General features: G+C 39.3%; 1 protein-coding gene across 10 annotated transcripts in view; it reads right to left on the reverse strand.

Moving 5' to 3' along the window:
* Window positions 1–387: 387 nt before the first annotated feature.
* Window positions 388–13,980, reverse strand: part of LOC143298307 (SH3 domain-containing kinase-binding protein 1-like) — a 45,206-nt gene continuing 31,613 nt past the window's right edge. For 3 of the 10 annotated variants that reach the window (XM_076611136.1, XM_076611134.1, XM_076611131.1), the window contains 3 exons: window positions 4,638–4,742; window positions 3,669–3,834; window positions 389–1,143 (listed from right to left, as the gene is read on the reverse strand). In XM_076611136.1, the coding sequence (XP_076467251.1) occupies window positions 881–1,143; window positions 3,669–3,834; window positions 4,638–4,742 (534 nt within the window). In that variant the 3' untranslated portion in view covers window positions 389–880. Of the gene's footprint in view, window positions 1,144–3,668; window positions 3,835–4,637; window positions 4,743–13,980 lie in introns of all 10 variants that reach the window. The other 7 variants (XM_076611129.1, XM_076611132.1, XM_076611126.1 and 4 more) reach the window with 4 other exon arrangements.

The following is a 13,980-nucleotide window of genomic DNA, read 5'->3' on the forward strand; positions in this document are numbered from 1 at the left end:
CGGATAGCACGTTTTGCGAAGTCTCTCTACAATGGTCTGATCTGTGGTGCGATGAGAAGTGAAACTGAGAGCATGCACAGATGGGAATTGTGATTTAAAACAAAACAAAACAATGGGTTAGCTGTCTGAATGAACCGCATGTGTCTTGAATACGAAGATAACTTATCCTTCAAGGTAAACTGTACCCATGGGTCCCAACCATGTCAAAGATAATTTGTTTGAAGGCAAAATGAATTATGTCTTGAATACGGCCCCAGAAAGGCTGGCACCTAGCTGTTTGCTTGCTCTACACTTTCACTGTTGATCATTTTGCTTACTGCTCTTGTTTTTTAATTTTTTTTTATAGTTTTGTTTTGTTCCCCACCCCCACCCCCACCCCCCCACAAGGGTTAACAGGATTTTTTCTTTGTACAATAATAGCATATTGAGAATCTATCCCAGAAAAAACCTTGTAGTTAAAAACAAGCCCACAATTCACTTTTTTCTCTTCTTCTGACAATACAGAAACTGATACCAATTCGTGCAAATCGTTCATCCACTGGCACAAACATGTGTTTGTGCACAAAAAAACATTATCATGATCAATCACAAACTTTCAGGCACACAACAAACCTTTCACCCATGTGCACACCACACATGCAAGCTGTCAAACACACACAGACACAAACACACATTCACCAACGCACATAACACACGCAAGTTTTCACATGCATCCACATGCACATGCAAAGACAGAAACATTCAACCACTATCAGACTGCTGTCTCTCTCTCACTCTCACACACACAAAGAGACCCCCACACAGAGAGAAACATGCACACCTTCAGCCACACACACAACATATGCAAGTTTCACACCCCCAGCCACACCATCCACCACTATCAGACGTGACTCTCCGTCAGCAGTTTGCGCACCCTCTCCACCTCCACCTGCGTGTTGAGGCGCAGCTTCTTCTCCTCGTCCACCTCCATCATCAGGTCCCTCAGCTTCTTGCTGTGGCTGGCCCGGAACACGTCAAAGTCCTGCTTCAGCCGCAGGTACTCGGAGCGCAGGTCGTTGTAGTCGTTCTTGCTGACCGTGTGGCTGCGGAGCTCATGCACCTCGCGCTGCAGCTCCTCCACCAGGTGGGTCAGGGCTGCTGTGTCTGGGGGTGGGACAGCGGGGGAAATTAGGTGGTGGGTGTGGGTGTGGGTGAGTGAGTGTGTGTGTGTGTGTGTGTGTGTGTGTTTGCGCATGAGTGCATGCTTGAATGCATGTGTGTGTGCATGTGTGTGTGTGTGTGTGTGTGTGTGTGTGTGTTCATGTGCACAAATTTATGTGTGTGTGCGCATTTGTGTGTGCTGTGTTATGTTGTTGGTCTCCCACTAGGTGTGCCAGTCTGTTTTTAATAACAACAATAATAATAATACTAATGTACATTTATAGAGCACCCTTTCTCTCTAGGAGCTCAGGGCATTTACATGAAAGAAAAATATCAGAAGTTGCATAAATCATTCATGACCACTCTTTCTCAAAATCCCTTCCCCCTCCGCATACACACACTCTCCCTTTCCCACTCTTCATACATCCAAAGTGAGCTGACACGGCTGGTGTTGGAGAACAAGGAAGCTGAGAGTGTTTATAGATTTTTAGGGATGAGCAAAAAGCATAAATAGAATCAGATGCATGGGTATGATGAGGAAGGTTTTTAGTTAGGATCAATGTGGAAAAGTTCCAGGAACATTTTGAATCTTTTAGGAACACTCATACCCTCAAACACATCGGCATACATATAATGTTTACCAGTACAATATACATACAATAGTTACTTTTAAAAAAAACACAAGAAGAATTCAATTTATGTTTCTGGAAGCTGATAGTTATTTACAGATTATTCAGGTGTTTTGCATGGTCCATAGTCATACTGGTGCCCTGTTTACATTTCTTCAAGAGGTCTGCCCCGTCCCACAGGAATTATTTACAGATTATTCAGGTGTTTTGCATGGTCCAGAGTCCTCTTGGTGCTGTGTTTAAATTTCTTCAGGAGGTACAGGAGTTATTTACAGATTATTCAGGTTTGTTTTGATTGGTCCAGAGTCCTCTTGGTGCTGTGTTTACATTTCTTCTGGAGGTACAGGAGTTATTTACAGATTATTCAGGCGTTCTGATTGGTCCAGAGTCCTCTTGGTGCTGTGTTTACATTTCTTCAGGAGGTACAGGAGTTATTTACAGATTATTCAGGCGTTCTGATTGGTCCAGAGTCCTCTTGGTGCTGTGTTTACATTTCTTCTGGAGGTACAGGAGTTATTTATAGATTATTCAGGTGTTTTGATTGGTTCAGAGTCCTCTTGGTGCTGTGTTTACATTTCTTCAGGAGGTACAGGAGTTATTTACAGATTATTCAGGTGTTTTGATTGGTCCAGAGTCCTCTTGGTGCTGTGTTTACATTTCTTCAGGAGGTACAGGAGGTATTTACAGATTATTCAGGTGTTTTGATTGGTCCAGAGTCCTCTTGGTGCTGTGTTTACATTTCTTCAGGAGGTACAGGAGTTATTTACAGATTATTCAGGCGTTCTGATTGGTCCAGAGTCCTCTTGGTGCTGTGTTTACATTTCTTCAGGAGGTACAGGAGTTATTTACAGATTATTCAGGCGTTCTGATTGGTCCAGAGTCCTCTTGGTGCTGTGTTTACATTTCTTCAGGAGGTACAGGAGTTATTTACAGATTATTCAGGCGTTCTGATTGGTCCAGAGTCCTCTTGGTGCTGTGTTTACATTTCTTCAGGAGGTACAGGAGTTATTTACAGATTATTCAGGTGTTTTGATTGGTTCAGAGTCCTCTTGGTGCTGTGTTTACATTTCTTCAGGAGGTACAGGAGTTATTTATAGATTATTCAGGTGTTTTGATTGGTTCAGAGTCCTCTTGGTGCTGTGTTTACATTTCTTCAGGAGGTACAGGAGTTATTTACAGATTATTCAGGCGTTCTGATTGGTCCAGAGTCCTCTTGGTGCTGTGTTTACATTTCTTCAGGAGGTACAGGAGTTATTTACAGATTATTCAGGTGTTCTGATTGGTCCAGAGTCCTCTTGGTGCTGTGTTTACATTTCTTCAGGAGGTACAGGAGTTATTTACAGATTATTCAGGCGTTCTGATTGGTCCAGAGTCCTCTTGGTGCTGTGTTTACATCCCCTCATGAGGTCTGCCTCATCCCACACTCAGTACATCATGTCACTGATTCTGGGGTTTTGGGGCATGGGAGGTATCAGTCATAGTGCTGATGAAATTAGTTGTAACAAGTTCCCTAGAACAGAGTGGTATACAACTTCAGCATATGGTGCTACAGGTTACTGGGAGGAGTCATACAGCACACCTTGACTATCACCACTATTTTGCATTGAAATATACCCCCCCCCCCCCCCCTGTTTTAAACTGGATAGTGAGGAGAGGAATTGTATTTTTTTTACTTACAATCTTTTCTTTTCTTTTCTTTTTAAATTTTTTTTTAATTAAGACAGCATCCTAATTCGTGCAGTAATTTCTCCCATTAAGTTAATGGATAACAGCAGTATCGGTGAAAATAAAGATAGCGGTTCAAAGGCAAAAATAATAAACGGCATACAGACATAGTGCTGGAGCAGTTACAGGATGCAATATGCTAAACTGGCACTAGCCACAACAGGACACACCCACCTGGGCCAGGTGACGCGGTGGGGTGACGGGTCGGTTCTGGCGGCCGTGACGGTGGTGGAGCCATGTGCGCGTGTCGGTGGTCCTGGACATCGCGGCTATTGTTGTGATTGTTGTGGGGGTGGTGAGGTCTGTGGTGGCTTCGCTCAGGCTCTGAGGGGGGTATCTGCTGACAGGGGGTGTGGTGGCTATACAGACAGGTCACTTGGGAGAAGAAAAACACACAAAAAAGGAGGGAGGGAGAGCAACAATGTACAATTACCATAGATGAAAATTATGTCTGTGCTCCACTTCAAAGAACCCACAAACCTGTTCATATGCATATGCATGCAGATCACAGAACCCTCACCAAAGATCCGCTTATCTTGGTGCAAATTCAATGAAATGTAGAAACATGAAAGTTTACGCAAGACACCACACATCCACTAAACGGAACATGTTCTCCAAACTAAACAGCGGGACATAAACGTCCATGCAAAAAGAAAAAAACCAGAAGAGCCACTTGAGGAAATGAGTAAACATGGAACTGCAGCCGATGTGGAAAGAAAAAAATCCAAAACCAAATGGTCAGTAACATAACTAAGAACATAAGACTATTGCCTGCCTGTATCGCACATCAGTGGTCTGAGCAAAGGATGTTTAGTACTAAGGGCTCTGTGCTCCAATCCTACCAGCACCTGACATGATGAGAATAAGGTCTGAGACCAGTTTTTCTTCCAAGTCAACATATGTGCAGATGTGCCAAAGCCTAAGTGCCTTGGTGCTTACACACCTTAGTTCCTGTAATGCAGTCGGCATGTGGAAGGTTCTGGAAACAAAAATATGGCCCCAAAACATACCCCAAAACAAGGTCTGGCTGCCTAAATGGCGGGGTAAAACAATCATACACACAAAAGCACACTCGTAAATACAAGAGAATACTGATGTGACAGCCCACAAACTCAAAAGATGAAGAAGAGTCACTTGTCTCACATGTCTGTTTTCCTTGTTGGCTGAGGTGACGTGTTTCTCATGCTGTACATGGTTGTGTCCCTTGCTGGGTTCCTCGGCAATGTCAGGCTCCAGCTTCTCCGCTTCCTGTTTGACAAAGAACAGAGCAGGACCTGAGTGAGATCAAGGACATCACTTCATGTCAATCCCTTTGTCATTCCTTAACCCTCTTGCATTCACTCTGGCCACACAAGAAAGTGTCTGTGAAATAGGTGAATGCAAGTGTTTGAACACTTTTGAGCACATTATCAGACTAACAGTACAAATCATCAGTTTTCCAAATGCATGTTCCCATAAAAATGGGGACATATGGTTTGCATAATAATAATAATAATTAATAACTTTTCTATGGCGCGCTATCCAGTACTAATGCTGCTTAAAGCGTCTTACATTTTCGAGCCAGATATAAACATAACATCAAACATTACACCAGTTCAATCCAATGTGTTCAAAGAATGAATAGAAAAGCATGATCCACCAAGCAATAAAAATATCAAGTAAATAATGCTTAGATTAAAAAGAAATACATTCCTTAAAAACACACATTTTTTAAACACACACATACATGCACGCGCACTCACACTCGCACACACACACACAGACACATGCACTTGCGCTTGCCCAGACACATTAAATATATCAACTGCACTGAAACAGGATTACATGAGTATAAATATCTCTAGCATAAAATTCCATCTGGCTAACAGACTTTGGACTATCCATCTTGCTGAGTACAGAAATGTTTGCGGAAAAGGTGCGTTTTCAGATCTGACTTGAAGGTCTGGAGATCAGGAGCATTTCTGAGGGACGTTGGGGAAAGAATTCCAAATTTGGGGTACTTGAGCCCTAAAAGACCTTTTCCCTGTACATTTTAAATTAGTTCTTGGGACTTAAAGTAACAGTTCAGAACTGGATCTTAGTGTTCTACATGGTTCGTACGTTTCCAGCACAGAGGAGAGATATGGGGGAAGAGATTAATCAAAATGTCGGAAGGCAAGTGTCGCTAGTTTATAGTAATGCCGGACTCTATAGGAAGCCAGTGTAACTGATGCAAAAGAGGTGTGACACGATCAGATTTCTTTTTTGCTAGGACGAGTTGTGCAGCATTGTTCTGTACTTTCTGTAGTCTAATAAGAGAGGAAGATGGTAAACCTGCTAAGGTAGAATTGCAGTAATCCAGTCTGGACAGGGCAAAAGAGGAAACTGACTGAGCCATGTTTTTCTCCGTTAAGTATGGTCTGAATGAGGCTAGATGAAAATTGCATGAGCGACACAGGGATGAAAAATGAAAGGTTAGTCATATGAATAATACTTTTTCTGATGTTTAATAGCAACTTCACCGAATACTTGGTCCTTTGAAGTGACCAAACACACCATCCATTCTGAAAAGAATGTGTATTTACTTACAGCTCTTTCAACACCGACTGCTCTCAAGGAAGCTTAGTCAGCAATGGAAGTGGCCCATGTGTAACTCAATGAACAATCATTGTGTGTTTGTAAAATGTGGATTATTCAGAGTTAAAGAAAGTGTGCGTTGCATGGAGGAGTACGCCAGTGATTGTACCACTAGGTGTATAAGCAATGGAAAACATTGTTCCTATAAGACAAGTCTGAAGAATATGTGAGCACACACACACACACACACACCCACACACACTCACTTTATATAAACATCCTTTGTGTGCTTCCTATGTGGATGAGATGCAAAACCAGAACAAATTTATTGGCTAATACAGAATTTAAAGATTTAAAAAATTGAAATACAAATATCTGATCTTTGGCAATACATAACATTAACATACAACATTCAACACATGTTAAATAATCAATAAAGAAAGAAAATAATGTTATTTCATAACACCTAAACACACTTATTCATACTTGACCATTAAAGATGAAAAGGTAATTCATAAAGTGCTCATTGTACTTCTACCGGTAACTTGAAAAGTGTTAACCCTTTCGACGGTTCAGGCGCTGATCAGCAACTTCCTAGTTGAACGCTTCAGGCGCCAATGGGCAACTTGTATGCTCAACGCCTCAGGCGCCAATTGGCGACTTGTGCACTAGAGTTACTAACCTAATTCATTCTTCTTTTCGTGAAACCACACAAGTTCGAAATATTCACCATGTTTTCCATAACGTCTATTCTACGTTTGACTTGCAAGTTGACACACGTTGTCGCATATTTCCGAATTCATCTAGCAGATTTCTGCCGTCGAAGCAAGGCCAGCACTTCAGGAAACAAACGAAATGGTGTTAACAACACTACGGAGGCATTGCAAATGAGTTCAAACGATAATTCACCTGCTGGAGTGCCGTTTGCTGACAGAGACAGTGGAGAAGAATTCGTCAGATCGGTCGAGAGTGATTGACAAGTAACACAAAGACATTTGATAATGTACCTTCCAGTTTTGCAACATACAGTGTGTGTGGTGTTGGTGTTTCTGAATTGGATGTTTTTTTGTGTGTGTTTTTGTGTTTCTTTTGCTGTATCAAATTGACACAAATACATTATTCAATAATGTACAAAGACAATTGTGAAAGAAACCATCTTTCCAGTTTTGCATCATACAGTGTGTGTGGTGCTGTTGTTTTCCCTTATGGATACTCTCATGTGTGTGTGTGTGTGTGTGTGTGTGTGTGTGTGTTCTTCTCATCCCTGCACACAGGTGAGTGCACATTTGATTACACTGTGTTGTGTCTATGTTTCCAGTTGCACTTCCCAGTCTGTGTGTTAATTTTTCACTTGAAATGGTGTATTTCATGTTTAAAACAACTATGAATATGTGAAAACTACTCAAAAGTACATACTTTTTCATTTTCATCAACTGATTTCAAAATTCAGTCAATGTATTCATACAAATAAACATGCTTATCATAATTTGCATTCTTTGCTCTTTAACTCACTCGATACTAACACGGCTATAGCCGTTGTCCATTTCCAAATGGTTGTATACTGACAACGGCTATAGCCGTTATGACCTTAAAAAATTTCCACAAGTGACGTCATGACCCAGTGCCACAGCCATCCATGTTACAGCCTAATTAGCATAGGCCAACCTTTGACCACTGGAGTAGCTGGCGAGTCACTTGTTCCTGTACTGCTGAGCTATTTTTATCGTCACCCAGGCCTTTGTGTTCAAACAAACAACAATGGTGTTGCAACCCAGTGCGACTGGTTCACAGAGCAGACAAGGAAGGCGTGTTTACACCCTATGAGAAGCCGTGGAACTGGTCCAAACAGAAGGATCAGATGTAGAGTATGGTGAAGAAGACGAGTAGAGTGACTTTGTACCATCTGAGGAGAGCGAACATGAAAGTTTATCAGATATCTTATCTCATGTGGAAGAGCTGAGAGGCGTGGCAAGTGAGGCGGACAGTGACAGTGAAAGAGAGGCCAGTGCACACGGACTACTGGCTGACCAGAGCACAAACAGTTTTCTTCAATTTATGAGCAAAGAGTGGCATGAAGATTTTAGATTTTTTCCTGCAATTCTGCCATACATGGACCAGGAACTGCAAGGACTGCAGTTACAAGGTATGACTGGCCACGCCCCCATAAACATGTGTTTTTTTTTTTTGCCATGTGTAGACTGCGCCTGTTTTGGATATCAAATAGTGAGGTATTTTTTTCGGCCTTATGATTAGTGTTAGTGTATTCTTACAGTGCAGAAACTTCTGAAATGATTATCAGTGTGGTGTGTGTCAAAAACAGCTTTTTTGGGTGGGTGGGTGGGGGGGGGGGGGTTCCCTCAAGAACAGTGTGGATTACCCAGACAAGGATAAAGAATACCCCATCTCCATTCAGCTACAGAGTACCATGGAGTGAAGAGCTGCTTACTGTGCTTATTCACTATATCAATAATAATGTCTCCAAGTTTCAAGACTGTGTGACATTTATTTATTCATTTATTTATTTATTTTCAAACCATACTAATACCTACCGTACTGAAGAATACCACATGACAAATTACGAATTAGCTACTTTTATGTTATTTATTTTAGTTTATTTGTATGATGCAGAAACTCTCAAAAAGCCTTTTTTTGTACTCTTGCAGGGTTTGACAATGCATGTGGAAAATAACCCTTCTTTCAACAGTGCTGTGAATTTCATTACTATGTGCAACCACCCTCAATTTTGTTATCGTAAGAAAGGTAATCCAATTTATCTCTGGCTACAAAACGTGAACCATAATAGAAAGAGCTTTGAAAGTTTGTGCTCTTCTTATTCACTTTATCAGTAATGATGTCTCCAAATTTCAAAACTACTTGTCTTTTATTGATTTTTTTATGAATTGTTTTCAGACCATACTGATGCCCAGTGTACTAAAAAATGCCACACGACAAATTACTAGTTTGCCACTTGAATGTTATTTATTTTTGCTCATTTGTATGGTGCAGAAACTCTCAAATAGCCTTTTTTTTTTTTACACTCTACATTGTTTGACAATGCAATTCATGTGGAAATAACCCTTCTTTCAACAATACTGTGAATTTCACCACTATGATGTGCAACCACCCTCAATTTTCTTATCATAAAAAAGATAATCCTATGTATCTCTGGCTACAAAAAGTGAACCATAACAGTAAGAGCTTTGAAAGTTTGTGCTCCTCTTATTCACTTTATTAGTAATTGTGTCTCCAAATTTCAAGACTGTGTGTGTTTTCTTTATTAATATATATTTTTTTTTTCAACGCTACACTAAGGCCTTGTATGCTGAAGAATGCCACATGAAGAAATACGAACTTGCAAATTGCATGTTGCTGATATTAGTTCATTTGTGCAGTGCAGACAGTGAGACACTCTCAAATAGCCATTTTTTACATTCTACTGGGTTTCTCAATGTGATTTATGTGGAAAATAACCCTTCTTTCAACAATGGTGAAAATTTTTCTTCTGTGCATTTGCAACCACCCTCAATTTTGTTGTTGTAAAAAAACTATGTTTTATCACTCCAGCTACAAAAAATGAACAATGAAAGTAAGGGCTATGCCATTTATCAATAAACATGTCTCAAAATTTCAAGTCATTGTGTTTTGTCATTATTTTTTGGTGATTTTAAAAAAAACCTATACAAATACCCAGTATCCAGAGGAACATGTGATTACAAAAAGCCCAGTATCGAGTGAGTTAGCATGAGCTATGAATGAAGAAGACTGAATGAGTAGAAGCGAAGTAATGGCAGGGTAAAGCGGGTTGGTGGTAACAGTTTTCCCTCTCCTGCACAGCTGGTTTAGACAGAAGTGTACTGCTGCTCAGCTGGTTTGTACAGTGAGCTTGCCCTGCACCTCTGGTGATGAAAGGGTTAATTGTACATTATTGCTTATTTGTAAAGTGCCCATTATACATCTATGAGTAAATTGTAAAGTGCTCATTGTACATCTATCAGTGATTTGTAAAATATTCATTGAACATCTATCTATAATTTGTAAAGTGTTCATTGTACATCTATTTGTAATTTGTAAAGTGCCCAATGTACATCTACCAGCAATTTGTAAAGTGTCCACTGTGCATTCATTTATAATTTGTACAGTGTTCATTGTACATCTATTTGTAAAGTGCCCAATGTACATCTACCAGCAATTTGTAAAGTGTCCACTGTGCATTCATTTATAATTTGTACAGTGTTTATTGTTCATCTATTTGTAATTTGTAAAGTGCCCAATGTACATCTACCAGCAATTTGTAAAGTGTCCACTGTACATTCATTTATAATTTGTACAGTGTTTATTGTTCATCTATTTGTAATTTGTAAAGTGCCCAATGTACATCTACCAGCAATTTGTAAAGTGTCCACTGTACATTCATTTATAATTTGTACAGTGTTTATTGTTCATCTATTTGTAATTTGTAAAGCGCTCATTGTACAACTATCAGTAATTTGTGAAGTTCTCATTGTACATCTATTGGTGTTATCTAAAGTGCTTATGTACATCTATCAGTAAAGTGTCATTGTACATCTATCTGTTATTTGTAAAGTGCTCATTGTGTATCTATTCATAATTTGTAAAGTGTCCGTTGTACATGAAAGCCATAAGACAAAAATATTTATAAAACAACAACAACAACAAACAAACAAACAAAACCCCCAAACCTGACAAAACAGCAGAGTGGCAAAATAGATCTTAATGGACATTAGGAATACACAAGAATAACAAGAACAATTACAAGTGTGCCAGCACATGTGCGCGCATGCACGCACGCACGCACGCACACACACACACACATTGCTCCTTCCCTCTCTGCCCTCCACAAACACATACACACACTCAACACCAAGTCCGAATAAACATGGAGAACTTTTTTTTTTTTTTTTTTTTTAAACAGCACATTTAACCCCTTGACTGCTGAACTTGGTTAACTGAGAGTCTGGCATGAGTTTCAAATGCAATAACAAATTCTTAAAAAAACAATTATTACTTTTTGCATTACCAATGTCATCACTGGTTTTGCTGAACAAGAATAAGGCCATCCCAAAAGAAAATAGTAAAAACAAAAAACAAAAAAACAAAACAAAAAAAAAACACCCAACCACCCAGAATGATGACTGACAACTGATACGCTCTGATCTCAGTGAGATGACAACCTTTCAATGATGAGCATATTTGTCAGCAGTAGTCACGGGGTAAAAGAAGGTGAACTGGGGAGCATGATTCTATTAAAAAAGAAGAAGATAACACCTGGGAATAAACTATATCATTATCAATTTGTAATCAGGTTTTCATTAGAAAAAAGAAAAAAACAAACCAAAAAACAACACCAACAAAACCAACTGATTTTTCATACAAACACTTCAGTACACATCAGAGATATTCACATTTATTGTAATTCACAGACAGATCATTTATTGATCCTAAAACAGTTTCTTAACCCATTCACCCCTGGGGCGTTTACAGCCTTGCTAAACTCCCCTGTCATACTGATGTGGACAAATGCAGAAAACACATTGAAATCGACTGTTTTTTTTCCTCCAAACCAACACGTGTAGACACAGCCAGAAATATTGTACAAGTTCATTCCCTTCGCTTGTGGATGAGGCATATGCAATAATGTGGAAACTGTTTCAATGAAAGGATTTTGATGCCCCAGCAGTGCTCGGACATAGGGCTGAATGAGTAAAGCATTGGAATACTAGTCTACCAGAAAATACACGGTCATTTTGGAAGATCAATATCAGAATGAGTTAAGCATTGGAATACTAGTCTACCAGAAAATACACGGTCATTTTGGAAGATCAATATCAGAATGAGTTTAGCATTGGAATACTAGTCTACCAGAAAATACATGGTCATTTTGGAAGATCAATATCAGAATGAGTTAAGCATTGGAATACTAGTCTACCAGAAAATACACGGTCATTTTGGAAGATCAATATCAGGTTGAAAGAAGCAGTGTTAAATTGAAAGCAGCAATGCTGAAATATTGGGAGAAAGTGTAAGCTGTGGGTGTAATCTGATTTACCATTTAAATAACCAGACAAGTTTCAGAAAATTAAACTTCACACTGTTTTTTGTGTGTGCAAAAGCTGTTATTATTGTCAAATGACTCTGTAACTAACATCGGAGATTAGAAAAGAGAGATAAACCACTTGCAGAAATTGCTGAAGCCAGGCAGCCTGCGCCGCGACACACATTCATTATTCATGAGCTGCCTTTGCCCCGCCCAAACTAAAGGAAAGCGTCAGTCGAACGCAGTCTCCTGAGTGATTTTATAATTTGGATTACACCTTTTTTCCCTTTTCTGTTTGCTTCATCCCACGCAGATGTCAAACTCAATTTTGTTGCGAATAACATTCCTAAATATTTATATGTATTGGTTACTTTTATTTCCCTATCACCACAGCACCATTTTTCACCAGTCGAAAGATGACCTCCATTGCGGAAAACTATAATATTGGTCTTATCGAGATTCACTGTTTGTTGTAGTCTGTCTGTTTCTTGCTTAAGGGCATTTAATTGATTTTGTAACACTATGGGTGTGTCAGACAAGAGAACAACATCATCAGCAAATAGCATTAAGAGCAAATCTGTTGCACCAGGTATCATTTGTATTCCATGTCTCCCCTTCTTTGATAACTCCACTGCCAATTCACCAATGAAAAAGGAAAACAGCTGTGAGCTTAGCATACAACCTTGTTTAACCCCTCTTGGACACTGAAAAAAGTCTGAATAAATACCTTTGTCACGAACACATACAAGTACAGAATCGTAGATGCTTTTAACAGCCATGTAAAACTCCGGAGAGAGAGAGAGAGAGAGACAGAGACAGAGACTTAGAGAGAGAGATAGAGCACAATACAACGGTCTGCTCGGGCAACATGAAGCGTTCGTATATATATGAATTATATATATGATTATGTACATATAGATAGATTTAGATTTACATACTGATAGATCTATATGAAATTATGTATGTATGTATTCATGTATGAATGTATGTATGTATAGACAGATGTTAGAAGAGAGACAGAGCTGAATATGTATTTTATGTTTTGATTTTTTTTGTTTTTTTTTTTGTTTTTTGAAGAAATGGTGATGTAAACCAGAAAGTGTGAAGAAAAAGTAGCGTTACGAAAACGCAGTTCAATAATTTATAACTGTCTCTCTCATGTGCAACATTGCGCTGGGGGGGGAGGAGTTGGTGGTGGGGGGAGCTGCTTTATTTTCTTTTTATATTATCTACATTCAAGCAGATGCAAACGTGCTAAAAACCAAGCAAAAATGAATCAGTTTTCACTGTATACAGCGAATCTTACTACACGTGGGAAATTCCAGGCATAACTTAACTTTCGCTTTACTGCAGCTGAACCTCAGAACCGACCAGTTTCCTTCAGGTGGGGAAGGAGAGGGTGATTTACCCCCACCCTTCCGCACTGCGTGTGTGCCCCAAAACGGCTTCAGCACTGTTATAGACAGTAAGAAGGGGCCTGCCGCGAGTGGTTTATCTCTCTTTTCTAATCTCCGCTGACATGTACCACTGTCAGATAAAGGGAAGATCATAATAATGTTTTCATACCAAAACAACAACAACAACAAAAAAAAAAAAAAAAAAAAATCACCTAGTTAAAGAAATTTCACTCACAGATATGATTTTTTTTGTAATTTATCTTGTTATTTTATCATATTCATGTTAAGTACCTTGAGCATTGTTATTTCAATGAAAGGCGTAATAGAAATGAACTGTTATCGTAACTACAGTCATTACTTACCATACAAACTACACACCTCTAAATAACAAATAATTGCTCAGAACAGCAGATGTAATCAACACAACCAAGATAGGTGAAAAGTATACAGATCAGAAGAGAGGAGAATGATTTTGGCT

The sequence above is a fragment of the Babylonia areolata genome, chromosome 23 (genome assembly GCF_041734735.1).
Source record: "Babylonia areolata isolate BAREFJ2019XMU chromosome 23, ASM4173473v1, whole genome shotgun sequence".
NCBI classification, from domain to species: domain Eukaryota; kingdom Metazoa; phylum Mollusca; class Gastropoda; order Neogastropoda; family Buccinidae; genus Babylonia; species Babylonia areolata.